This window comes from Meles meles, chromosome 8 (assembly GCF_922984935.1).
Source record: "Meles meles chromosome 8, mMelMel3.1 paternal haplotype, whole genome shotgun sequence".
NCBI classification, from domain to species: domain Eukaryota; kingdom Metazoa; phylum Chordata; class Mammalia; order Carnivora; family Mustelidae; genus Meles; species Meles meles.
In genome coordinates, this window is record NC_060073.1 from 65729008 (window position 1) to 65754943 (window position 25936).

At 50.6% G+C, this 25936-nt stretch overlaps 1 protein-coding gene across 1 annotated transcript in view; it reads right to left on the reverse strand.

Annotated features, from left to right (window-relative positions):
- TENM4 (teneurin transmembrane protein 4) overlaps positions 1-25936 on the reverse strand; it is a 593562-nt gene that overhangs the window by 220171 nt on the left and 347455 nt on the right. The window contains exon 8 of the mRNA XM_046016487.1: positions 8329-8584. Coding sequence (XP_045872443.1) covers positions 8329-8584 — 256 coding nt within the window. The remainder of the gene's footprint in view (positions 1-8328; positions 8585-25936) is intronic.

The window sequence follows — 25936 nt, forward strand, 5'->3', positions numbered from 1 at the left end:
TTCTGAGCTGCCTGGTGCCCTGGCTGTTCATGTCCATGGCCCTGAGGCCTCCCATGGTGTCTGAGGGGAACTGCAGGGGTGTGGAAGCCCTTCAGAGTGGTCTCATTTCTGCCCCCAGCCATGGGGCAGGTGAGTCTGTCTAGGATTCATAAACAGGATGATCACTTCTTATGGGAACTACGACATAATTTAGATTGTGCTACTTCTCTGCTCACAACCTTCCAATGGTTCCATAAGAATAAAACCATGGTCCTTACCTGGACGTACAAGATCTGGTCCCCTGCTAGCTCTCCAACCTCACCTTCTGTGCTATGTATACACTGGCCTCCGTGCTGTTACTCCGAACAGCTAGAACCTTTGTTGTCATTTGCCTGAACGGCCTTCCCACAAACATGTGCATGGGCCATTCCTTCTCTTCTTATGGCTAACTTGCTTTTCCTAAATTACAGCTGGCCCCTTGCACTGCTCTAGTTTTCCACACAGGACTACACACACACACACACACACACACACACACACACACACGTATGTTTTTTCCCTGTTGCAGTTTCAGTCCCCCAAGGGTAGAACTCCTATCTACCTTGTTCTCTGCCCATGTGCCCAGAGTCTAAAAGAGTGCCTGGTACACAGGAGTAAGCACTCAAATATTTGCTGAGTACTGTCAACGATGGGTACACAAAGGGAAGCACACAGCAGGCACACAGTTAGTGTTGAATTGAGGTGAGCACAGGTGTTTTATTACTATTGCCCCCATTTCCTGTCATTCTTGAGGGAATTTCCAGTCTCTGCCCAGTCCATGTGGCCCAGCCTGAGCAGGTCCTAACCACTCCTGCCCACAGGGCCCAGAGGAATGGGAGCTCCGCCCCGGCCCCCAAAGCTGGCTGCATGGCACGCTCCCAAGGACTCCTGGAAGCCTGTCCTACATTGCTAGGCTAGGACTGGGCTCTCAGACAGTCCCATGTGAGCCTTAAAACCATCAGAAAGAAAGAAACATATTCAGAGAAAAAAAGACAAAAGGGTCAAAATCGAAATGTTGATAGTGGGATTTTCCAGTGACTGGATCAAGGGTGGTTTTTTATTTTTACTTCTATGATATAAAGAGAGTGGGCAGGCCATTCTCTCCTAAAAGGACACACCTATTAGGACAAGGCAAGAGGCGGTGCAGTACGACAGAGTTTCTGGAGCGACGGACTGCAGGCAATCCTGAAACAGCTTCCACGTGCACGCTAACTCGGGCATCTGGGGGGACACCAGCACTTGCTGGAAATACTGCCAGTTCGGAATGCTACCACTGCCTTCAAATACCCCATTCTGTACTTTTGAAACTCAGTTCTGAGTCAGTTAGCAATCACATCAGCAATGTGATTGCTGAGGAAACTGAGGCCCAGAGAGACAGGTGTCCTGTACCCACACACACAGCAAGTTAGAGGCAGAGCTGGAAAAAAACCCCAGGTGTCTGGACTCCCAGTTCAGGGCTACCCCCCTACATCTCCTGTTCACCGCCTGCTCCCAACGGTGAGGTTACAATTCTTCTGAAAAACAAAAGCTACAAGGATTCCCTCATAAGGACTCATGCTGCAGAAGCCTCCTTAGGTCACAGTCGCACACGGTCTCCAGCTTACCGCAGCTGGGAACTTGGGAATGGACGCCGGAGTCACGTGACCCTCACATGGTGGGTGCTGTTACCTCATTTTGATAGATATGGAAACTGAAGGCCCAGATAGGCTGAGTGACTGCCCAAGATCATACAGCAACCAAAAGGTAGAGGTGGGACTCAGCACAACTGAGCACAATACTGTTCCTGTGGCTCTTCTTAGATTGGGAAGGGGACTGGCTGCCCTCCAAGCCTCAGGGGAGGCCTGGGCAAGGTCCCGAGCTGCCTGACACCGGGGCTTCCAGTTCCAGCCCAGGGCAGGCAGAGCTCACTGGCCTTCCAAGGACAGGGCAAGTAGCTTCTGGGGAGGAAGCGGCCGGACTGTTGCAGAGAGCGGTTCTTCAGACTGCCCTGTTCACCAGCTCATCTTCTCACCCCCAGCCTGCTGTTCCAGGCCGTGCTTCCCCCACAAAGCCTGGGGATAGCCCCCCAGTAGAGCAGGACAGGCAGGCACCGTGCCCATATTCTGCAGCTGACAGCCCCCACGTGTGCAAGGTGTCAGAGATTTGGCCAAGACCACAAAAAGACCTAGTTCTAGAGGGAGCCTGCTTCCCTCTCTCTCTCTCTGCCTGCCTCTCTGTCTACTTATGATCTCTGTCTGTCAAATAAATAAATAAAATCTTTAAAAAAAAAAAAAGACCTAGTTCTAGAGTTAGCATTTGAACAAATGAATGAACTAAGAAACAAACAAACAGAAAAATGAACCAGGTCTTCCAGGTCACAGTGATCCTTCTAAAAGGTCAATCCTGTAATGTTACTCTCCTATTCAAAAGATGTGAACTCCTGGCCCCTCCTTCTGTCCCCCTCGGGTCCCATGCTCACAGGGAGAAGGACAACCTCATCTTGCTATAACTCCAGGCCCTCCACTGCTGACCCTCATTTACAAGCATCTCCATGAGGTCCCCTGCCTTCCCACGTCCCCCCACTCTGAGCCATCTCTCCAAGATACTAAGCTTTCTTGGCTCCATGCCTTGCACAGCTGCCCCTCATCCCAGAACTCCTTCCTCCCCTGCAAGCTTCTACCAATGCCTGTCTGAATAATCAGGAAGGTAAGGCTAGGTAAGGAAGGAGTGGCTAGGTCCATGGGCTCTGGAGACAGCTGGCCTGGGTATGACACTCACTTTCTGTGGTTCCCGAGGCAAATTACTTCTGTTTCCTGTCTTCAGATTCATCTCTAAAGTGGGGATGATGAGAATGTTTCTACCTGTGCAGAACAGTTACCACAGCAGTCCTGTTATCCTTTGAAGGGGCTGCTTGTAAAGTTGGCCCTTGGCTGGTATCTGGGAACAAAGGTTTTCAGGAAGGTTCTCACCATTAACTGATGAGCGGCTGACTCAGGGTCTAACTGTGTATACAAACAATATGGTTTATGCTGAATACCTGCTTTCCTTCTGTGAGTTTGGAATTTGGGCCTTTGCCAGGCAGGAGGTGCCTATGTGACCAGCCCCCAATAAAAAACCCTGGGTCCTCAATCTTTGATGAGCTTCCCTCTAAGGAGCCCCAGTAAGGGCTCTATGGCGTGCTCGCTAGGATTGTTCCTTGATGCTCCCATGCACAGGGAGCCACAGCTCCTCTCTGCTCAGAGTACCCTGCCCCCACCCTGCAAGTCACAGCATTACCCAGAGTGCCACCTTCACTCATTCATTCAATCACTTTGTAAGGAAGGGTATGCCTTCCCCACAAAACAATGAGCTTCTCATAGGACACTGGCTGTGTTTTCTGCATGCCTGTGACTGAATTACTAGATAACAGGGACAGCTGTCCATCCCAATTTCTTGCAATGCTCAGGAGTTGACCTGGTCCACTAGAAGGTACTGTGTGCTATTCTGGAAACTACACCAAGCTTGGGTGGAGACTACCAGGATGGCCTCCAATCCCTGATGGGTGGGCAGGGCTATTCCCCAAATTGAGCATGACCACAAAACTGGCCTCAGGCTCCCAAACCAGACTTGGGATCTGATGAGCTAGAGCAGGGGTCTGGCAGCCTTGTGACCTGGCTTCCCCTTCATCTGACAGGAGGCTGACAGGTTATTAATCAGACAATCCCTATGAAATCAATTAAGCATTTGATACTGCAGAGTGTGAAGAAGTAGACCAGGGTTTAGTGGACCCTGAACACACAGATCCCACCAAAATGGACCACACATGCACCTGCAGGCCTCAAAGCAACCTGCAGGCCTCAAAGAGCTCAGCTGTAGGAAGCACAGGGAGGCCTGGTCTCCCCCAGGGAACTCAGTTACCCGCGGAGAGGGCCAGGAGCAGTGGGTTGAGCAAGTCCTCCCTCTCGCTTGTCCTTCTGCCTGCTGTTCTTTTCTCCCAGCATGAAATCTACCCCCTCCTGGTTATTCTGCCAGCTGTTACGCTATTTGCTCAGCTATTCATTTTTGACTCTCAACACGGACTGAGTTTGATAATTAGAGAAGAGCCTGTGACTGTTTCTCTGGCATGGGGGGGGGCAGTCCCCATTCTCATGGGGCTTGGTAATAGCTGTTGACGACAACCACCTCAACTTGGCCCTGCTCTCTTGGGCTTCTAGGCCTTTGCTGAGGCTGTGCAGAGGGCAGTTCTTCCCAGCTCCACCTGGGAACTCCTGCTTGCTGTCAGTCCATAGCACCAGGCCACTAGGAAGTCGTCCCTTTGTCCCACTCACGTTACTCATAGCTTTTCATTCATTTTTTCCGTCATTCATTCTTTTAGCCCGAGGTAGTATTTTTCCAGCACCCATCATGTGGCAAGCCGGGTTGCCTGCTGAAGATCCAGAAACAACTAAAGTCGCTTCATGGCATGTATCTCAATCACGGCATCTGTCCCACCACAAGAGTGTGTCCTCTTACATGTACTGCCTGCTGGGTACACAGTAGGCACTCAGTATTTGCTGAAGGACAAGCACTACATGGTAAGCACTTGAGCACTTACTGTGTGCCAAGACATTTTCAGACAGGATGGTATATAATCGCTACAAGAGCCTCAGGAGGCATGAGGGTGGGTTAGAAGTGGCTGAAAATCCTTGGGTGTTTCTCCCTTTGAGAAGCGGGCCTGGTGTCCCTCTCCTCAGAGCTGGCTGACCTAGGACTGCTTCGGCCAACAGAACGGGGGCAGAAGAAACGCTATGCCATTCCAGGCCAAGCCTTTGAGTAGATCAGGGGCTTCTGTCTCAGGGCCACAGAGCTCCAAGCTGTGAAGTAGGAAGTCCACGCCCCACAGGGAAGACTGGGTGAAGAGGCCTTGAGATCATGGTAGAGGGTGAGGGGCCATGGAGCCCAGCCATGCAGCCATCTTCTGCAAGGCTCCAGCATGTGAGTGACGCCACCTGAGGAGCCACCAGCTGACACCGCTGACTGACTCCCCCTGACCCTACGGGGAGAAGGGTCCAGCTAGCTCTTCCGGAGCTCCTGCCTCATGCTTCTAAGTAAAATCAACTGGTGGGTTTGTTTTTTTCGTTTTATTTTATTTTATTTATTTATTTGAGAGAGAGACAGTGAGAGACAGCATGAGAGGGGAGAAGGTCAGAGGGAGCAGACTCCCCAGGAGCAGGAAGCCTGATGCGGGACTCGATCCCAGGACTCTGGGATCATGACCTGAGCTGAAGGCAGTGGCTTAACCAACTGAGCCACCCAGGCGCCCCAACTGGTGGGTTTTTTAAGCCACCAAGTTCTGCAGGCATTTGTTATGCAGAACAGATAATCAGAATAGGGAGTTACAGGGTTTTCTCCTTTTCAGAGAGGAAGAAATGCCAGGTCTAGGTCCACAGCCAGTGAGCAATGGGGTGGGGCTGGAGCGCAGGGTGGGTCCCCCTCAAAACCTGTGGTATGACAACTGGCTTCAGCGAAAGGATCATCATTTGTGTCCTCAGAACATCAGGGCCAAACTTCTTTCTCCAGAGTGAAGATACAACCCACTATTTCCTCTCAACCCCTCTGGTGAGCAGGAGCTAGTAAATATTTTTTGTTAAATATTTTTTGTGACTTTTTTCTTCACAGGGTCGATATGGGAAGTGGATATGTATGAAAAAAAAAATGGGAAATCATTTTTATAGTATGTTTTTTCATGCCAGGAGCTATGCTTTATGTTTCTTACCTGATATTTCATTCACTTCCTCCCAGTCTGAGAGGCATGAATTCTTATCCCACATCACACAGGGAAATCAAGGTTCAGGGCTGTAAATGGACTTGCTGGGCCAGTAAATGCTAAAGCCAAGACAAAAAATCCAGGTTCCCTGACCCTAAAGTCTGTTCTCTTCCTTATCTCACCACGTTGGTCAAAATTACCCGTGATTCCATCTGCCATCATGATGTGACACTGATCTCTCTTAAACCTTGCTGGCTTTGTGCCAGCAACCAGTAAAGGTCAGAGTTAAGGTCCAGAATGCTAATTGTGTCATCCATTGTGCCAGGCACCTCTCCCAGTTTTAAACCATCTTTAGGGGCACAGAACTCTGGGGTCACAGAGAAGGCCCACCTCCAATGTTTCATCTGGGTCTTTAAGAATAGGTCAGACTTTGCAAGAGCCAGAAGTGAGGAGGAGGGCAGCTCTGGCAGAGAGCTGTAGGAGAGCACGTACAAAGGCACAGGAGCATGAAAGGAATGGGCATCTGGGGGAAGACTGATAGATACACGTAGACATATACGCCTAGAGACACACACATACGGAACATTAAGCATGTATATAATTATATCTATACGGACTTATATACAACAGTACAGATGAGCATACATATATGCCAGCATGTTAACAATGGTTCCCATTTGGTGGTAGACATACGTGATTTTCTTTTCTTTTTTCCAAGTGTTTTGTAGAATGATTATTACTTGGGTGATAAAGCGTAAGGGCAAAGGAAGCAAAAGTTCCCTGTGGCATGTGCAATGGATGTGTGAGGACAAAAGGTCAGAAAGGCACGTGTTGGCTGGCTGGTGAAGCAAGAGAGGTCAGCTGGGACCACCCCAGCATCTCACACTAGCCATCGGGAAAAACACCCCTGCTGCTCAGCCTCTATCTTCCTCCCCCTTGAAAAACCCGGAGAACCACCTACTTTGCTCTTAAGTGAGAAAAATGAACATCCAAGCAGAGGCAGTGGCTACTGGGTTCCATGCGGAGACTCAGAACCATTGATTATCCGCTGGCTTCTCTCAGCCCCATGCAGTCATTCAGTAAGAGCCCTGGAAATAACGGAGCCCTGATTAAGCTGCCCCGGGGGCACACACAGGTATGGAACTCCCTCACCTGATTTTCAAGGATGTCAACAGAAACAATATGCGTTAAGAGACTGGGGGTGAGGCAAGCTGGACTGTATCTCTGAGAAATTCTGCTTCTGGAAAAACGATTCCACAGGAGTAAGACACAAGACGGCACAAAAGGATGTTGACTCTCTTTCCTCACTGGATCCCACCCACTCGATGTGCAACTATCACAGCGATGTGCCAGGTACAGTCAGATGGGCACACTTTCCACGTATACATTGATTGCTCGTCTTTGAATGTGGGATGGTGTCTGTCCTCCCCACGGATCAAAAAGAGGGGTTTGAGAGAATAAAATCTAGGTTTCCCCAATACTTGGAGAGGCAGGGTAGAGGGGGAGGAGGTTCTAATCCCGCCAGTCTGGGGCACTTCAGCTTTGGAGAACGTAGGGAAATGCTCTGTCCCCCAGACAGCAGTGCTCCTCTCAGAGTGGTGGGATTATGGGTGAATGAGCTTGTTGCCCTTATAGCTTTCTGCATTTTGTCCAATGAGTGCGTATGCCTTTATAACTATTGACAAAGAAAACAACTCATTTCCATTTGGGAAAACAGTGGCTCACCAGAGGGAAGAAGGACAGCAACGGAGCTGACCCTGACGATAACCCATGAAGCACTCTGTGAGGCTGGAAGAAGGCAGAGGCGGAGGGGGCCGGCCGGGGAGACCTGGAGAAGGTGGTTGTGGTGTAGGAAATAGCGCTGCCCACGAGTCTCCCGACCTGGGTTCACATCCTAGCCACACATCCACTGTCCATATAACCTGGGCTAGTCACTGATGCTCTCTGATTCTCGGTCTCTGAAACTCCCAAATAGGATCACAAATCACAATACCGCCTTCTTCGTGAAGTGATGAAATGACATCGTATCTCAAGTATGAAAGCTCTTGTAACCCAAAGTTAGTTGATGATGTGTGGGTATTAGAAACTACAGGGTTTGGGGTGTAAAGGGGTAAGTCCATGGGAGGAGAGGGAAAGAGTGGACAGGAGAGGAAGCATTCCTGGAGCGCCCACCACAGGCCAGGCAGGCCCCAGGTGAGGCACGGGGTGACCAGACCACAGCAGGGAAAGGCAGAGGTGTGGGCCGCCATCAAACACTGACCAAGGGCCTGCCGTCTGCCACCTTTACACACTCAGCTTCCATCCACGTCTACAACAGCCCCTCCAGCGAGCAGCACCCTCACTGCACAGACCAGGAAAGGGCCCAGACTGCTCATACCTTCCTTGGCCGCAGGCCAGCCCCGGACCTCAGGCTGTTGGATTCCCAAGCGCCCGCTCTTCCTGCCCCACGCCCCTCCCCCGCTGCCCTCCCCCCTCTCCCAGCCAGCCAGAGAGCAGCGCCCGGCCTCCAGCCATCCAGGCCAGGGAGATGGGGACCCTCCCCCCTCCCCCCCAGCAAGGGCCCTGTCGCCCCCGTGGCTCGCCCGGTCCGCCCCCCAGCCCCGCACCTGGTCTCCAGGGGGATGTTGCTGTTGAGCAGCCAGTTGTCCTGGGCGTGGGCCGGCTCCGGGACGCCGCCGGCGGGGGGCTCTCCCGAGAGCGAGGGGTCGGTGGGAGCCGGGCTGGGGTTGCTCCTTGGAGTGAAGTTGCCCCGGTTCAGGGAGTTGATGGAGGCCGCGTGGTGCTGGTTGGGGGTGTGGGCATGCGAGAGCGGCGGTGGCGGCGTCCGGAGCCGAGGGTGGTTCTGCAGGCCGCCGGGGTGATCTAGGCACAAACACACGCGGTCAGCAGGGCGCAGAGCCCGGGCCACGGCCGGGCCCCAGGGCCACGCGGGAGCAGCAGGAGCAACGGGCGCAGCGGGCAGTGCGTGTCCATGAGGTCGGGAGATGGTGGGCTTCTCCACAGACCCTTATTGAGCTCCTACTATTTTCGGTGCCAGGGACACATCGACGAACAAAACGGACAAAATCCCCGTCCCCGTGAAACTTAAATTTGAAAAGAGAGACAAAATAAACAAGATAAAACAACTAGCCTCTGCCGTCTTCGCACTATTTCTTTGATACTTTTAGGACAGCGTTTTTCAAAGTGTGGTCCGGGACCTGCAGCTCTGACACCACCTGGGAATTTGTTGGAAGTGAGACTTTCCGGGCCCTGCCCCAGGTTTACTGAATCATGAACAGCTGGGTGGGCCCCACGGATCTCCTTTCACAAACTCCGGGTGATTCCAATGGATGCTAAAAATTGAGATACGCTAACTCTATATAATTGTACATAATAAATGAAACAAACAAGGTAAGTGAAATATATCGTTTACGGAGGTGGTAATAAATCAGAGAACACATAAAGCCGGGAAGGGGCCTATGGCCAGGGTGTTGTGAGGGTGATGGTGGTGGCTCAGTGGTCACTGATGGCCTGGGGAGGGGGGGGGAGGTGAACTTTGAGTCAAGGGAGTGAGTGCGATTAAAAACCACCTGGGGTTATTAAAAACTACCATTAATATTTATTAAGAACTTACTGTGTGCCTGACGCCATTCTGAGCTCTCTACAAGTTTAAACTGAGCTGATCCTCATGGACCCAGTGCAGAGCAGATACTGTTTTTATCCCCACTTTACAGACAAGGGAGTTAAGATAAATCTTTTATTTACTCCCTTCAGCTACTTGGAACAATAGGTATTATTATCATGAGATTCAGAGATGAAAAACAGATTTTAGGATACAGCCCACACAGGGTCCAACAGCCCTTCAGAATTTGACCCACACCTGTCTTCCCAGTCCTACCTCTCATCACCTTCCTCCCCCACCCCTGCACTCCCACCACGCCTTTCTCCCAGAGGCCAAGAGGACTGCTACAGTGATGCAGGGGCTAGAACCTCATTTCCAATGAGGACAGTCCCCAGGAATGTGAGTGGTACCTTCTGAAGATGAGGCCTGCCATGCCAGCAGGGGTGAACCTTAATGGGAGGGGAGAAAAGAGAGCAGGGGAGCCAAAACAGGCAGAGAGCAGTCAGCCTTGGACCAGGGAGAAGGCGAGAATAGCAGGGTCATTTGTTTTGTCCAGCTGTCCTCAGGCAGCACTTTAATGGAGACATTTGGAGCCTGGGACAGAAGCCAGCAGCAGAAGCAGCCTCCTGGGCTGGCTGAGTGTCCCTCCTACCCTTGGCCTTTCAGGCTGCTGGCTGCTGGCCAGGGCACCGAAGCAGTGAGAGGGACCAGACCACTATTGTCCAATGCTTATCAGCAGGCCAGCAGAGAGGGGTGACCTAGCCCTCGCTCCATGCCCCCCAGCAGGAGTCAACCTCTCCGTGGCATGTTTACCTAACTGATATTGATAGTTGGGGCCCGAGCATGTACTATGTGTACTTTCACAGCCTTAACTGTTTGAATGCTCACAACACCCCCCAGAAAGCGGCATTATTGTCAGTCCCACTTTATAGATAAGGATGCTGAGGTCTGCAGAACTAGGAAGTGGTCCTTACTAATCCAGAGCCTGAATTCTGGCTACCAAACCATGATGCCTTTGTATAAAACACAGACACCAGTTGAACTGTCTCAGTCCATGGCCAAAGGCAGGCCCTACCCCCCTCCCCAGTACAGACAACAAGCATCTGAGGTCAGGGTCAGGACAGGTTGGCCTGCAAGCCTACAGACCTCTGCTTTGGGACTAAGTGGGGATGCCAGGCTCTGGCTTGGTAAGTCTTTAGAATATCACTGCCGAGGGTCCTGAAATAATGAGATTTTAATGTGAAGGCCACTAGTCATATATCTAAAAAACTAACTTCTAAAAGGAAATTCTCCTGTGACGATAAGAAATATCTGGTCCGAATCCTCTATTTTCTGAAGCTCAGCGCAGATAACACTCCCTCCAGAAAGCCTTCCTTGGTCTACCCCCACCCCAAGTTCTTTTTCCTTCCATTGAGTGCTAACGGCAGGTAACCTGGACCACTCACCTTTTCCTTCTCCCTCACAGCTGGCATACTTATATGCCCATCTTGCCTCTTCTGGTAGGTATAAAAATCCCTATTCCCTCTGTGCTGGCGATCACAGGTCCTACAATTGACCAGGTACTCAATGTAGGTTTATTGGGTAAACGGCTCTTGTGAGTGGCTTGGACAGTCTATCCAAGAGAACAAACCTAGTGTGGAGGACATTTGTGTACAAAAAATCATGGCAGATCAACCCAGACTCTCTAGAGCTTGGGCCTATGCAGTCCTTTACTGACTCACCTGGGTACTTCAGCTGGGCCCTTTGTTTCCCCCCTTCCCACATCATCCCTTCCATGCTAGGAAAGGGGACTTTGAGGTTTCCCAGGTTCCCATAGGAAAAACACCATGTTTTGGGACTCACGACCCAAAAAAAGAGACATGATCTTCCTAAGAGCCATTGTCTCCTCTGGTCTGAATGGAGTCCCCTCTGCCCCTAAGGCTGAAAGGGAGGCTAGGGGGACAGACATATAGGGTCCTTCTTTTTTCCCGTCCCCCTCTCCAATATGGACTCCTATCTTGAGAGGGAAACTCAGAACTAGTTCACTCACTCAGCATTTCCTGAGTGCCAGTCCTGGTAACCCAAGTGTCAGGAACACAGTGGTGAACGGCGTACAGATGGCCCAAGAGAGGCCCAACTTTCTACGGGTCCCTACAAACTGGCTGTGTGGCCTCTGGTAATTCACTTCACCTCCCTGGCCCTTGGTTAGTGAAAGGGGGTACACATTCCTCCATTGCCACTCTCTGGCAGATGAAAAGCTAGAGCTCTTGGGCTTCCCTGCTCCCTGAGGGAAGAGACCACGTGCCATGCATCTCTGTATCCCTCATCAATCTTTACAGAATGTGGGGGAGACAAGAGCAGATTAACTGGGTGCACTTCCTGCTGGCACGAGCAATGGCTTCTCTCTTGCTACCTGTGAGTAGAGGCATCAGTACAGTTGCAAAGCTGTGCTGTAAATTCCAATTTACACCCTCTTTTCACAGATAGAGCCTCCAAGTATATCTCTGAATCGAGCCCAGATATGAGTCATTTTTACTGTTCTGCTGCACACTGCTCTTAGTAAAGGCCACTTGCTTAACTGAGGTTTGCAAGCCTGGTTTTCCAGCAAGAAGTTTTGCTTCCTACAAGTTCTCAGATATATCTGCAGTTGCTCCTTCCCTCCAACACCTCAGACATTTTTTTTCCATTTATATGCACAAAAAGCGTGAACACTGAAGCCTCCAGGAGCATCTCCCTGAACCAAGATCATCAGAAGCCTGCTTCAGAATGCTTTTCCCAGCAGTAGGTAATAGAATGAGGCCAGGCTTTGATGTCAGGCAGCCCCAGGTTCAAGTTTTGACTTTGTCACTTATAAGCGGTGTCACTTTGATCAAGTTACTTGACCTCTCTGAAGCTTCAGGTTTCTTAACACGAACTGGAGATACGACCTACCTTCTAGGGTTGTTATGAGAAGTAAATGAGATCATGTATGTAAGGTGCTCATTAGCACAGCGCCTGGAATACAGTAATGCTAAGCACTGGTAACTATTAGTTCCACAGCTATGATAAAGGCATGCTGAATGAATGAACTGTAAGGTGCTGAATCATCCCCATGATAATCACTCTATTTGCAACAGGGGTTCCAAGGCAAAGAACCCTGAAAGAAAAAGAGCAAGAAAACATCTAACACAAATGCATCGCTCTTTTATTGCAGTCGAGTCCCCCCTCTGGCCGGCCCACTGACTTCCAGGAGCCCTGATCTCAGGAGGGCGCCTTTGACATGCAGATCAGAAGTGAGGAGAGTGACTGCAGCCCGACCCAAAATAGGACACATGGGGGCGCCACGTCTTCAAAGGGTCCCTCCTAGCATCACATAAGCATGGCTGAGCAAACCAAGTTGCTAGCATCAGATAAGTATGTCAGAGCAAAACCAGGCGCACGCTAGGAGAAGGCTCTTGGGTCGTTCAGAACAACAGCAGTACTAAGCAGCCTTCTGCTGTGAGCAGAGACTGGATGAGTTTTAAGATGAGGATGAGTCCCAGCCTTGGCCAAATGGCCCATGTCCAGAGGCATGCTGATGGGTAAGAGCAAAGCTCAGCAGTCTCCCAGACCCAGGCTCCACCCTGGCTCTGGCTCTGACCAGCCACATGATTTAGTGCAAGTCCCTCAACTTCTCAGAGCCCCTAATTCCTCATGGGTAAAATGAATATATAATAGTAACAGTAATAAAAGGAAGAAGAAGAGGAAGAGGGGCTACTGTAGATGGGAAACGTGGCCATCCAGAGCTGAAACAAAGATGGTCCCTGACTTCGAGCTGCTCGCAGTCCAGTAAAAAAGAAGACACTCAGAGACTACACAAAATGGCCATGAGGATGGAATTGTAGTCATTAACATTTACTGAGTACTTACTATGCGACTGGGTCTCAGCGTTCTAATTACTTAATCCTTAAGATGCATTGTATCATTCCCCATGCTGTAGAGGAGGAAACTGAGGCACCCACGTGGTAAGCCGTTTGCCTGAGATTACACCACCGCTGAGTGATGGAGCTGGAATTCGAAACCAGAGCTGACTGGCTCCCGGACCCACGCCGTTAACCCCCTGCTGTGTACACAGGAAGTGAGTGGACTCAGGTGAAGCGCTGATGTTGATGCCTGTCACACAGCGAGCCCCCCACAAACGGTGGCTCCAAGGATCCCCGTTAGCCTTCACTACAGCCCCGCTGGAGCTCCAGGGAGCACAGAGGCAGCCACCAGACCGATTGCTGGGGCTGGGGTGGCTTGGGGAGAAACACCTTGCTGCCTGTGTCTAGCGGGCACGTGGGAGGGGTCCGGAAGCCTGAGAGAGAGCCCGCGGTGCATGTGGATGAGCAGTGGGATGGCCGGGTGGGGTGGCAGCAGCACGAGAGGAGGATACACTGAAGGCAGGCCTGCGGTGCGGGGCGGGGGCAGTTGTCTGCAGTGCCCCTGAAAGAACTTGGCCTTTCCCAGGAGGGTGAGAGGGTCCCCGGTGGGCTTTAAGCAAGAGAGTGCTGTGATCACTAGGGTTTGAGGAAGATTTCTGGGGGCCGGGTGGAGGGTGAGCCAGGCGGAGCCAGACCGCAAGCTGGCCGGGGCTAACGGCAGGATGCCTGCCTGCTAGAGAGGCTCCAGCTGAGTGGGTCATTATTCTTTTATAAGAGCACACTCATGAGAAAAGACACGAACTTCCAGGGTTTTGGCTCAGGCAAAGAATTTTAATGTGTCAACAGCCCTGCGATCTAAGGCCAGCCATGGCTCCACGCAAGGGTGCCAGGCTGGGTGCCCACAGTCAGTCCCGCGAAACTGCTGACAGGCGCCCTGAGGTCTCCTTGCTCCGAAGTTCACGGCGACCCGGCGTGCACTCCAGGCGTTCATTGGGCCCTAAAGATTGTCAGATATGAAAGATGATGGTATTTAATTACCATAAAACACAAAAACTCCAGCTGCCTGCGAATGCCAACAGGAAGAGTTATTTGGCTCCCATTAAAATGCCATCGAGCACCACTAACTCGGGACGGTGATGTAGAAGGGCTGAGAGCTCAGCTAATGAACCTTGGCCTCCACGACCAATTTAGAGAGGCCAGAAAGCTCTTTGTCACTACAGTCGGCAACCAGGGTCTATGGTCTGACTTCCAGCCTCTTTGCTGCCTCCTTCAAGCTGTATAATCTCAGACAATTTCTGTAGCCTGCAGTCTAGCTGCTCCATCTGTCAAATGTATATGAAGGCACCTTGCAAACTGTGGGATCCTGCATAAGAGGTGGAGACGACTATCACTGTTATTATTATTATTATTAAAAGATTTTATTGACAGACGCTTGGGTGGCTCGGTCAGTTAAGCCACTGCCTTTGGCTCAGGTCATGATTCCAGGGTCCTGGGATCAAGTCCTGCATCAGGCTCCTTGCTTGGCAGGGAGCCTGCTTCTCTCTCAGCATCTATCTGCCACTCTGCCTGCTCATGCGTGCGCGCTCTCTCTCTCCGATAAATAAATAAAATCTTAAAAAAAAAAAAAAAGATTTTACTGAGGGGCACCTTGGTGGTTCAGTTGTTAAGTGTCTGCCTTCGGCTCAGGTCATGATCCCTCGGTCCTGGGATTGAGCCCCGCATCTTGCTCCCTGCTCAGCGGGAACCTGCTTCTCCTTCTCCCACTCCCTGTTTGTGTTCCCTCTCTCTGCTAAATAAATAAATAAAATCTTAAAAAAAAAAAAGATTTTATTGAGAGAAGGAGCAAGCACGAGCAGGGGCAGAGGGAGAAGCAGGCTCTCCACTAAGCTGGGAGCTCTACATGGGACTCGATCCCAAGACCCTGAGATCATGATCTGAGCTGAAGGCAGATGCTTAACCATCTGAGCCACCCAGGTTCCCCAAGCAGGAGCTTTTCTGGGACTCCCCTTCCAGTTTTCTTGATGAGGGGGCAGAAAACTGTACCCTGAGGTCACAGTGTGGCTGTTCAGGACAGAATGCTAGGTGAGCACAGGCTACAAAAGTGCTCTGCATCGAGAGGCCGTGATGAGGGAACCGTGTAGAACCCATGCACAAGACTCATGGTGGGGGGAAGTCGTTTTGCAATGGGAGTGTCTGGAAAGGGAGTGTTTTCTGGTGTCACAAGGACAGGAAACACAGTGGGCATTTGGCAGGAGGGGCCAGGAAAGCCAGCACATACGGGCAGGCAACCCAGTGATCCTGAGGGGCGTGTGGTCCAGTGAGCACTTAGTGTAGTCCTTCCTCGTTAGTGAGAACAGGCAAACAGCCACCGTGAGGCTGTGTTCTCATTTGCCTGCTCCACGACCACCCCATCGGCGCTCACTCTCTGCCCTTCTCTGGCACAGGAGAGCTGACTGCTAAGGCTTGCATCCCTTGGGCTCCCTCGTGCCTGGCTTTCACTAGGTGTGGCTAAGGGTTAGCACAGCAGGGTGCTGCAAGATGGGGAGTGATGTGGAGGGGACTCCCTCTCCCCATCCCCTGCAGGCAGCATCTGAAGCAGTAACCTCGTCCTTCATGGCTACAGCACTTTGGAGGTGGAGTGGTCTAGGAAGCTTCTAGGAAGAACAAGAACTTGAACTGAGCACAGAAGTAGAGATAGGGTGGTAGTGTCTAAGGGGGAGGGAAAGGGCATTCTAGGCAGGGAGGCTGGCACAAGCAAAGGCCAACAGGCTGAGAGACACAGGCTCCTTAGGGCAACAAGGATGGTACAGAGGTGAAGGGGAACAGAGGGAGAGGCCAGAGACCACCTGTGAGAGCTGGGGGTACCCCTGGGACCCTGGAGCCAGAGGGGCAGCTTTTAGGATGCTTAGGGGGCTCACCCCAACTTTTGGCCTTTTAAAGCCAAATATTTGTCACGGGAGTGAACCAGAACCCCCAGGCTTCATTCAATGTGCATGGGATTCCTCATCCAGCAATGAACGCTCTTGTAGGGTGCAAGTGTGGGGGTGAGGGGCATCCTGCTGCCTTTGCCTATGCAGTGTCAGAGCACCTGCCAGACAGAGCTGTGATCAGCACTGCTCTCTATTCCCAGGGTCATGGCAATTTACAGAAAAACCAAGTCTACAGCATCAGGACCCATCTTCCTCAGTGTGTGTATGAACACCTTGGCTGGGCCACCACTGAACCTGGACAGACTGGCTCCCAAACTCCACTGGCCCAGACTTCATTCTTGGGCTTGTCCCTGCCAGCCACTGTCACCCAGCCACTAATGGCTGTGTGACCTTGGGCAAGGCACTTAACCTGGCTGAGTTCCAAGTTCCCCAGCTGACACACAGGAGGCAGCGGTGGCTGGGAGTCTCCTCCATTCCTGAAATCAAGACTGTATGATCCTTGGCAGATGAACCTGGGACATTTGTTGATGAGCAGCTACATACAAAGGATGTGCACAGCAAGCTGTATATTGGACTATGCTGTGTGATTAGGCACGAAAGAAGGCAGAAGGATGGAAGAAAGAGGAACATAGTGCTTCCTTCCTCCCGCCCTCTCTTCTTGCTTCCATTACTCTCCCAAAGGTCACTCTCCACAGGCCCTGTGCTTGATACCAGAGACCCAGAGGAAGCAGACAAAGTCCCTGCCTATAAAATGGGAAAAGGCCACCTGCAGTCACAGGGGAGATTTTTTTTCTGGGTACATGGCTTTCCCCCAACTTAAAGCTGTGTCCACCTCAGGCAGAATTTGTCCTGGGGAAGCTTTCTGCGTTGTCAAGTAAGTTTTCCTTCCTCCCACTGTCCCCTTCTTACCCGTTTCAAAAACGGTCTGACCTTTAAACTGTTAGGTCAAGTCCTGAATCAACAAGAAACCATATTCGACAGGTAAGATCGGAGGGTGTGTCTCATGGGGGGGTGGAACTGAGTTCAACGGGGTCTGCAGTGCACCCGGGAAGATAAGAAACTCATGGAAGCGTAGCCGGTCGCATTCGCGGAAGTAAAGCAGTAGGAATGAAGCAGGCAACGGGCACACTGTGCTGATTAGCTGGACTGGGTCCTGAGGAGGGATGCCTGGACTGTGTGTTATGCCCGCATTACAGAGGCTAATCCTACCCTGAGGTCTCCGGGGGTAATGTTCTCCCTGGCTTCCTTGGGCGGTGAAGTGTTTAGGAACTGTGTTCCTCCAGGTGTAGACATAGGACCAATGCTGTTAGCCTGAAAAGGAGAGGGGTTAGGGGAAAGGGCTTCAAGAAAGAACATGTGTCTAGGAGTCCTGGTGAAACACAGAAATGCCTGGTGATTAGATGTCCAAACTCCGTCACTCAAGCCACACAATGCATAGCCAGGAAAACACACACGATTACATGGTGCTGTAGAGAGTCCTAGATTAAAGAACCATCCCCAGCTTTGCCATGAACTCACTCTGTGCCTTTGGGAAAGTCCCTTCCTGTGTCTGGACCTCAATTTGTCTGCCTGAAAAATGAGGTTCTTTCCTCTCATAGGTGACCTCCTGAGGCTCCCTGCAGCCTGTGACAGCCTGATTCCTTGTGGCTTCCCTTACCCCTTCAGGGAATCTCCTGGAAAGAAGATGACACGTACAACACTGCTATTGCCCCCAAACAGCTAAAGGGTGAGGAAGGGGCAAACCTATTCCTTGGGGCTTTAGCACCAAGAATCAGGACAAAAGCCAGAAATTACCTGGAGCCCCCAGCACTCAATTAAGGAAACCCTTCTTCCTGCCAAGCTCTGCAGTGAGCTGCCTGCCAGGTGAGCTCCCTGTCGCTAAAGTGGCAGCTGAAATAGCCGGCCTCCACCTCGTCCCTGTACCCCAAGCCTCTGCCACTCTGGTGAAATGCACACTGAGCCAAACCTCATGCCTCCCTGCTCACTGGTCCCCAATTCTACTGCTCTCCTCAGCTCCTGATCTCACAACCCCCCGGGCCACCAAACCAGACCCTGGGGAATCACCACCGCCTCCTCCCTCTTCTACCAGATCCTCACCGCTCCCACTGTCACTACCCCGGGTCAGGTCTCATCAGTGGATGCTGAGGCCAGGCCACAGCCAACACTGGTGTCTCAGCCCACAGGCTCTCCCGCCTCCAATTCATTTGCCATCCGTCAGCAGGAGTGAGCTTCCTGTAAGAAAACAATCTCACTGCTCCCTCACGATAAAGCTTCTGGGGCTCCCCAGCACCCATAGGACAAGACCTCTCGCCATCTGGCCTGAGCCTGCCACTCCAGCACAGCACCCACAACTCTCCACTGCCCTCTTTAAAAGGGTGCCAAGGTTAACAGGCTAAATATAAACCGCTCATGAAACTGCTCACTGCCTGTCTCACACCCACGGCTCTGAACGTGCTGTTTCCTTAGGCACAGATGCCTTTCTTTGTCCCTTCACCCGGTTAACTCAGATTGGAGCCACCTCCTCTAGAAAGCCTTCTCTGACCACCATCTCCACCCCCAGTATGGGCTCAAGGCACCTCTTCTGGGCTCCTCCAGCCCCCAGAGCTCACCCTGAGTGGTCGTACTGTGTTTGTACATCTGTCTCTCCTACCCGACTCTGAGCTCCAGAGACAGAGGTCTTAGCATGTCACGGGCCGTGAGGCTAGACGCAGATGACTCTTCTCTCTGGGATGCATGGCAGGCTCTCTCACCCACGGGCTGCCCCTGATTCTCAAGGGCCACGGTGTCACTGGGGCACTCTGATCTTTCTCTTCAAACTTGACCTGATGTTCTCCAAACTGCACAGGAAAGACAGCTGATCACTGAGGTGGATATAAACTCTTTATATTTTAATCAACAGCTGATGATGCCATGAAGAGATGAAGAGGAAATCGTGACAGCGACTCTCAAGGCTCCCACAGGGAAGAGCCCACTTTGCTGAGACTGATGTCAGCATGGAAGGTCAGGGCAATTTATGAGGCCATTTTCCTAACCCGAGCCCCCCCCATCCCCCCATCCCCGACTGCAGCACGGCCCCGTAGCAGGCCGAATACCAGCACACGGACAGGTGTCTTCTTGTTAACCGTGTTCATGTGCCTCCCTGCATTGTACATCCATCAGGAATTTTGAAGAAACTGCTTCCTCTTGGCAGTGCAGACATGCTAGATGGAAGCAAGAGGCCGGTGGAACCCACAGAGCATTGTGGCATGGGGGGTTAGGTACCCTGGCTCAGGCTCAGTCTGCTATGGGTTCAAATCCCACTCCCCCACTTACACAATGGCTGCCCTACACATCTCTTCTGGATCCTAGTTTTCATGCGGTGAATCCCATCCAAACAACACGGTGGCCAGGAAGACAAGGGCTAAGTCAGAGGGAACTGAATTTGAAACCAGGCTCTACCACTTCCTAGCTCTGTGGCTTCCTGAAAGACTTGATTTCTTCATCTGTAAAATGGGGATACTAGCCCCACAGACTGCTTAGTGCTGTTTCAGGGACTTAAGGAGCACAGTGATTGGTAAACAGATGGGACTCATCGGGGGTGAACTAATAACTCACTCTCAGAGCTCCTTAGAATTACATCTAATTACAGTCCCCTTAGGCTAGAGGATCTTCAAGAGCTGAGATCTTATCTGTGCCCGGTTGTTCCTACACCTTCAGCTGGCTTCCCTGTAAAAGGCTATTGAGCTCATCTATAAGTGTTGAATGAAACTAAATAAAGCCCTTGTCTGTGTAGGTCTGGGACCCAAGAGGTTGTCGGGGAGAAGAGAATTAACATTTATTGACATGTGATGATGAGCAGGAGTCTTATTTCATCTCCAGAGTAACGCTGTAAGGTCAGTCTTAATTTCCCCATTTTACAGACAAAAAAACCCGAGTCTCATAAATCTGCTCCTGTCTTTGTCTATGAACTTCTTCAAATTTTCTTCAACAACAGGATATCTCGGGATCTAGCATCTGGAACCACTTTATTAAATGTGACATCTTGGTTCAAAAACAGAACAACAAACAAAACAAGAACCATGCCCTTGGTCACACCACTCAGGAAAGGATAAAAGCCAGGGCCCCAACACCGATCTCCGCTCGTTCTATTCTTGATGCCTCCTAGAGGCAGCAGAATGAGAAAAAATAAATTCTCAAGTACTTAAGCTATAGGTATCATGCAATTTATTAAACGCAAAAACATCCAATATATTTTTGTTATGACTAAGCAACAATCATATCAATGGCTACATAGGTGAGCACAACAAGCTCTACTGTTTGATAACACACTGTACCCACAACCCTAAGAGGCAGGTGTTGCCATCCTTGTGTGCACGAGAAAACTGAGGTGGCTTGCCTCAGGGGGCTTGCCCGTAAGCAGAGACTCCAAGCCCCGTGCCCTTCACAGCCTCTAGAAACCACATGCAAAGACCTCCTACCCCAACCAGAGGCACCTGCCCAAACCCAGCAAGTCTCAGGAAGCACGGTGACCGCTGCTCAGGCTGTCTTTACCTTCTCACTCAGGCTGTAAAAGGGCACATTTAGGGGGAAAGGCAGAAAGCCATCCAACTCATTATACAGATCACAGAGATGCTTTTCATCATTTATGACATGATCGCATGTGGATTTTCCTTCTGATACAAGCTTGGGAGATCTTAGGCAGGTGTTTCATCCATCAATGTCCATAAACCAAGACATAAGAGAAACAGATAAAAGGAATTTGTCCTCCTGAAGTCCTTTGCAAAGTGTCCAGCTCAATCTCCAGGCCACTGAAATGTAGTAAGAGTACTAACAATGGCCTCAGAGCCCCGAAGGCCTCCAGGGCGACTAGCTACAAGCATCTTTAAGCCACTTGCCCCATCTCCTCTTCCCGAGTCCTCTGAGGTGTAAGGGGAGCACACCGCAGTGAGTTCAGCATGCAGCCTCGAGAGCCAGACAGCCTGGGTTCGAGTCTCCGCCCCGCCACTTCCTAGCTGTGCAGCCTCGTTCAAGACACTTGGCTCTTCCTGCGCCCCACCTTCCCGACTTGGAATACGGAGATGACACCCATGGGGTGGTGGGAATGACTGACATAAGGGGCGAAGAGGGTGCCCGGCATGTGGCAAGGAGTCACAAGATGCTAGCTATTGCTATCTCTGTTTTACAGATGAGGACACTGAAGCCCGGAGAACTTGCTCATGCTCCACGGCTACTCAGCAGCAAGACTGGAGTTCAAGTCTAACTTCAAGCCCCGCCCTGCCGATGGCGATGGCGTGCTCGCCACACCCCACCTCGCCATCCGCCGAGTAGAGAGGAGCTTCATCAGTGGTATTACTATTACTCGTACTTGAGAGTGCCTCAAGTGCCACCCTCCTTATCAGTGCCCTCTGAAGAGGACTGAGCCCGGCTCCCCCCCTTCTCTCGCCGCCGCCTCACGTGCAGCCTACAGCGGATGTCCCTGCAGCAAGGGCACAGTCGGTGCTAACTTCATTTTAATGCTGAAAGTGTACAGTTGGTGGGCGCCACCTGGGCTCATTCCCCAAGCTAATTCTTTTCTCTCAGCTGTGGAACATTTTATTCTTCCAATTTCAGAATCTACTTATGTTAAAAAAGATAAAAGAGAAATCCAATCGGCCCAGCTCAGGTCTGTGAAACAAATAATGCAGCCACATAGAACCTTAATCCAACAGTTCTATTCATAACCACAGTGACCACCGCTCTGCCTAATTTATACGGCCCAGGGCCTGCTAAAGCATTCGTCTCTTGGCAACACAGGATGCGGTGCCGAGACTCCCTGACACCGCCGAAGGGGCGTAGATCTCCAGGCCTGGCATCTCCACAATCTGAAGCAAATCTGGATTTGGAGGCCCATCCCCCAGGAATTCCGCCCATGCCCGAATGTCATACCCCATTTTCTTTTTCTTTTTTTTTAAACAAGGGAATGGAAGAAGTAAAGTTTTGCCTGGATGCTTCTTTTGTTTTGTAGGGAAAAAAATTTAAATAGAAAGGCCAAACTGCCTCAGTGTCCTGGAGAGGCAAAGTGCTTTGGCATCTAGCTGATATGGGTTTGAATCCTGCCTCTGCCACTCACTAACTGTGTGATCTAAGTAGGTGACTTAACCTCTCTGAGAGCATCTATAAAACAGAGATAATTATACCTACTCACAGGTTGAAAACAGAATGAGAGAACAGTGGGTTTCCTACTGGACTGTGGCCCTTGAATTCCCAATGCCTGGTAGAAGCACTACTTTATTGTACATCTAATACAAATGTTTGCTGACAATGTCTACAACCTTAATGTCCATTGTTTACTGAGAGAGAACTATGTGCCAGGGTTTGTGCTAAGTTCTTTTCATAGCATGATCTTACTTACACTAAAGACGGCACTATAAAGTATATATTAGTATCCTCTTTCCAGCTCTGAGACAACTGAGGCTCTGAGAAGTTAGGACACTTGTCTGGAATAGTACAGCTCATAGGAGGGGGAGCCACTGGGAGTCCCAGATCACAGTGACAAAGCCAGGATTCAAACCTAGGCCTGATACTCTCCTTCTCTGTCCTGCCTCCTCCTTCCACAGCACCCACCAAACTTGACAGAAGGCAGACAGCATATCCCCAAGGCCAGTTAGTTCCCCTTTCTTTCTCTTTTGGACCTCCTATGTCTTGAGATTCCCCTGGGGCAATTCAGAATTCAGGGTAATACTTCAAGATACTTAGAGGAATTAGATCACCATTTCCAGCCAATGTCTGTTGGACATTTGCAATGATCTTGCTCTGCGTTAGTTACTGTGGCCCCCCAGGTTTCTGGACTATCCTGATGAAATCAAAATGAGAATCAAGCTCTTCGGAATGACCCAGGGGAGGAAAGGTGCCCACCCAGGTGATTCATGCCCTGCCCATTATCTTAAGGTGGCAAGGTGGTCGGTAGGCCTGGGTCCCAGTTCCCGGCCTGCCATGATCTTTCTGGCACGCGGTACAGGCACCACACCTCTCCGGACCTTAGTTCCTTCCTGTCAAAATGCAGCAAATGTGGCGTGTTGGGCCTGACTCATTTGCTCAGTGAAGATTTCTGTTAGTTGTTGCCACACTCTTCACTCCCAGAATCCTATTAATAATCCCCCCTCAATTACTCTGTATTTTAGAATATTTCATTTCTCACACATGCTATATTCACTAATGAATCATTAACTGGTTTCCCATTTTTTTTTTAAATCAAACACGTGTAAAGCTGATAATCAGAATTCCTGACAGGATCCAGAGAATTCAGTCAACGGATCCCTAGCGCCCAGCCCATTGCTGACATGAAGTGGGCCCTGTGTTTACTGAATGAATGAATGGACAGATGGAAGAATGCTTGATACTAAGCAGAGGGGCACCAAATGGTGGGAAAATATGGAGTTAGAAGGACTTGGCTCTGAGTTCCAGCTCTACCACTGACGTACTGTTGATATTAGAAGAAGTCACTTAACTATCTAAGGCTCAACTTTCCCATCTCTGAAAGGAGGACAATTGAACCTATCTTACGTGACTGCTGTAGAGCTGAATAATAACTAACGGTAAGGAACATACTGTAGCTAACACATAGTGAACACTCTGTGCCAGGCACAAGTTTAATATAGGTACAGCCATACATACATTAATTCAGTCTTCATAATAACCCTGTGGGCTAGTTACTATTATGACTCCTGTTTCACACGTGGTGAAACTGAGGTATGAAAAAGATATCGTGGGGACACCTGGGTGGCTCAGTCGGTTAAGTGTCTGCCCAGGGTCCTGGGATGGAGTCCCACATCAGTTTCCTTGTTCAGCGGGGTGCCTACTTCTCCCTCTGCCTGCTGCTCCCGCTGTTTGTGCTCACACTCTCTCTCTGACAAATAAATAAAATCTTTAATATATATATATATATATATATATGAAGATATTGTGGAACTTGCCCAAGGACAGACTTGCATCTGGAGACAGGATGCAAACCTATGTGGTCTGGTTCCAGAGTCTGTGTCCTTAATCCCTCCACTCTACTGCTCTACAGCTTGCACAGGTCACACAAAGTGCCCAGCACAGGGCATGCTAACTCCCATGCTAACTGAGCAGAAACCTAAAGGTTGGCCAGTGTAGCCTTACTGCAAGATGGTATGCACATTTTCCACCTGGACTTTTTATAAAATTGGCAATTCCCCGCAGCACCCCGATATCTTCATGCTCTGCCATGCCCAGGAACCAGCTGGGATTCAGTATGAGGTGCTGTCAGAGACCAGCTCTGCTGGTGACTGTACCACAGAGACCTCAGTTAGTGGGTGGGAGGAAATATGAGGCGAGTGCTGTCCACTTAGCCTCCATTTCTGGAAGACATGCAGGATTCTCTTGCTCAAGGCTCTCTCCTTCCCTCAGGCCTTCACCTCTTTAATGTACCTTTGTAGCTTTTGCTTGTCTGGCATCCCTTCTTTTTCTTCTTCTTCTTCTTTTTGTTTTTTTGAGAGACAGAGTGAGAGAGAGAGTGTGTCCATATGCATGAGTGGGGGAAGGGGCAGAGGGAGAGGGAGAGAGAGAATCTTAAGCAGGCTCCATGCTCAGCGTGGGGCCCAATGTGGGGCTCAATCCCACAACTGAGGTCATGACCTGAGGCAAAATCAAGAGTCAGCTTCTTAACCAACTAAGCCTCCCTGGCGCCCCTTCTAACAACATAAATTCTCTCTGTTTTGGGGAGTCCTACTCTCAGACTCTGAATCTGGATGGAATTGGCTTCAGGGTGGCTAATGAGAGCACCTCCATTCTTCCAACCAGGGTGTCTAATTCAGGCAGGGCCATGCGACCCTGGTCAGGCCAGTCCCTCTTGGGATTTTGCTGTAGCTATGGGGGGGTTGGGGTACAGGGGGGAGAGGCACTCTTTTACCTGGTTTACAAAGTGGGTAGCATATAAGCCTGGAGGGGTTACTTTTATCAGATGGGGATGACTGCATAAGAATAAGCCCAAGGCAAAGGGAGGCAAAGTCCAGAGACTGAAAAAGATTCAGAAAGACATTATTTGAATGCCTGGATCTAGTTGCATTGATGCGAAAATGATCCTCTGGACTCTTCACTTACATCACCCAATACATTGTCTTTCCTTGAGAAACCCGGGTGGAATTCTTTCTCTCCCCACAGCCGGGAGTTCTGATTTCTCAGCTGAGAGTGCCTTTCCTAGCCCCCTCCTCCATCATGAGGCTGGAAGTCAACTCAGAAACCACAACACCACGTCAGAGCCCTTCCGTACTCTGCAGACAGACCTGGCCTCCCCCTCTCGCGGCCCCGGAAAACTGAAATCACAAGGTGCCTGCACTTGCACCCCAGCACAGCGTGTGTGCGCACACGCATGTCCCCTCAGGGACTGTGAGCCCTTTGGGGTGACTTCTTCGCCCCAGTCCAGTGCTTGCCACATGGTAGGTGCATATGCTGTGACATCACCCACGTTGAAGCCCATGATCACAAACATCCCCTCTAATGAAGAAAGAATGCTCCATTGCTATCAGGAATAACCATTTCTACTTCAGAGCAAAATGTCCTGTCATGATGGCTGGATGGTAGATCACGGGAAAGCATCCCCTTCCAGGTGGCGGAGCATGACCTGTGTGGAAATGGAGCAGCTGCAGTGCTGAGCCTGGAGGCAGGGGGAAGGGCTGTCTGCTGGATCACGGTTCCACAGTTCGCCGCCTTGGTCAAGTTCTCATCCCCCCGTGGCATTACTCATGGATGCTGTTACGAATCACGCTTACTCACACTGATTTCTTTTTTTCTCCCCGAGGACGAACTACCTCATCCCTCCCTAATCTAATGGCTGAAATTAGGCAAA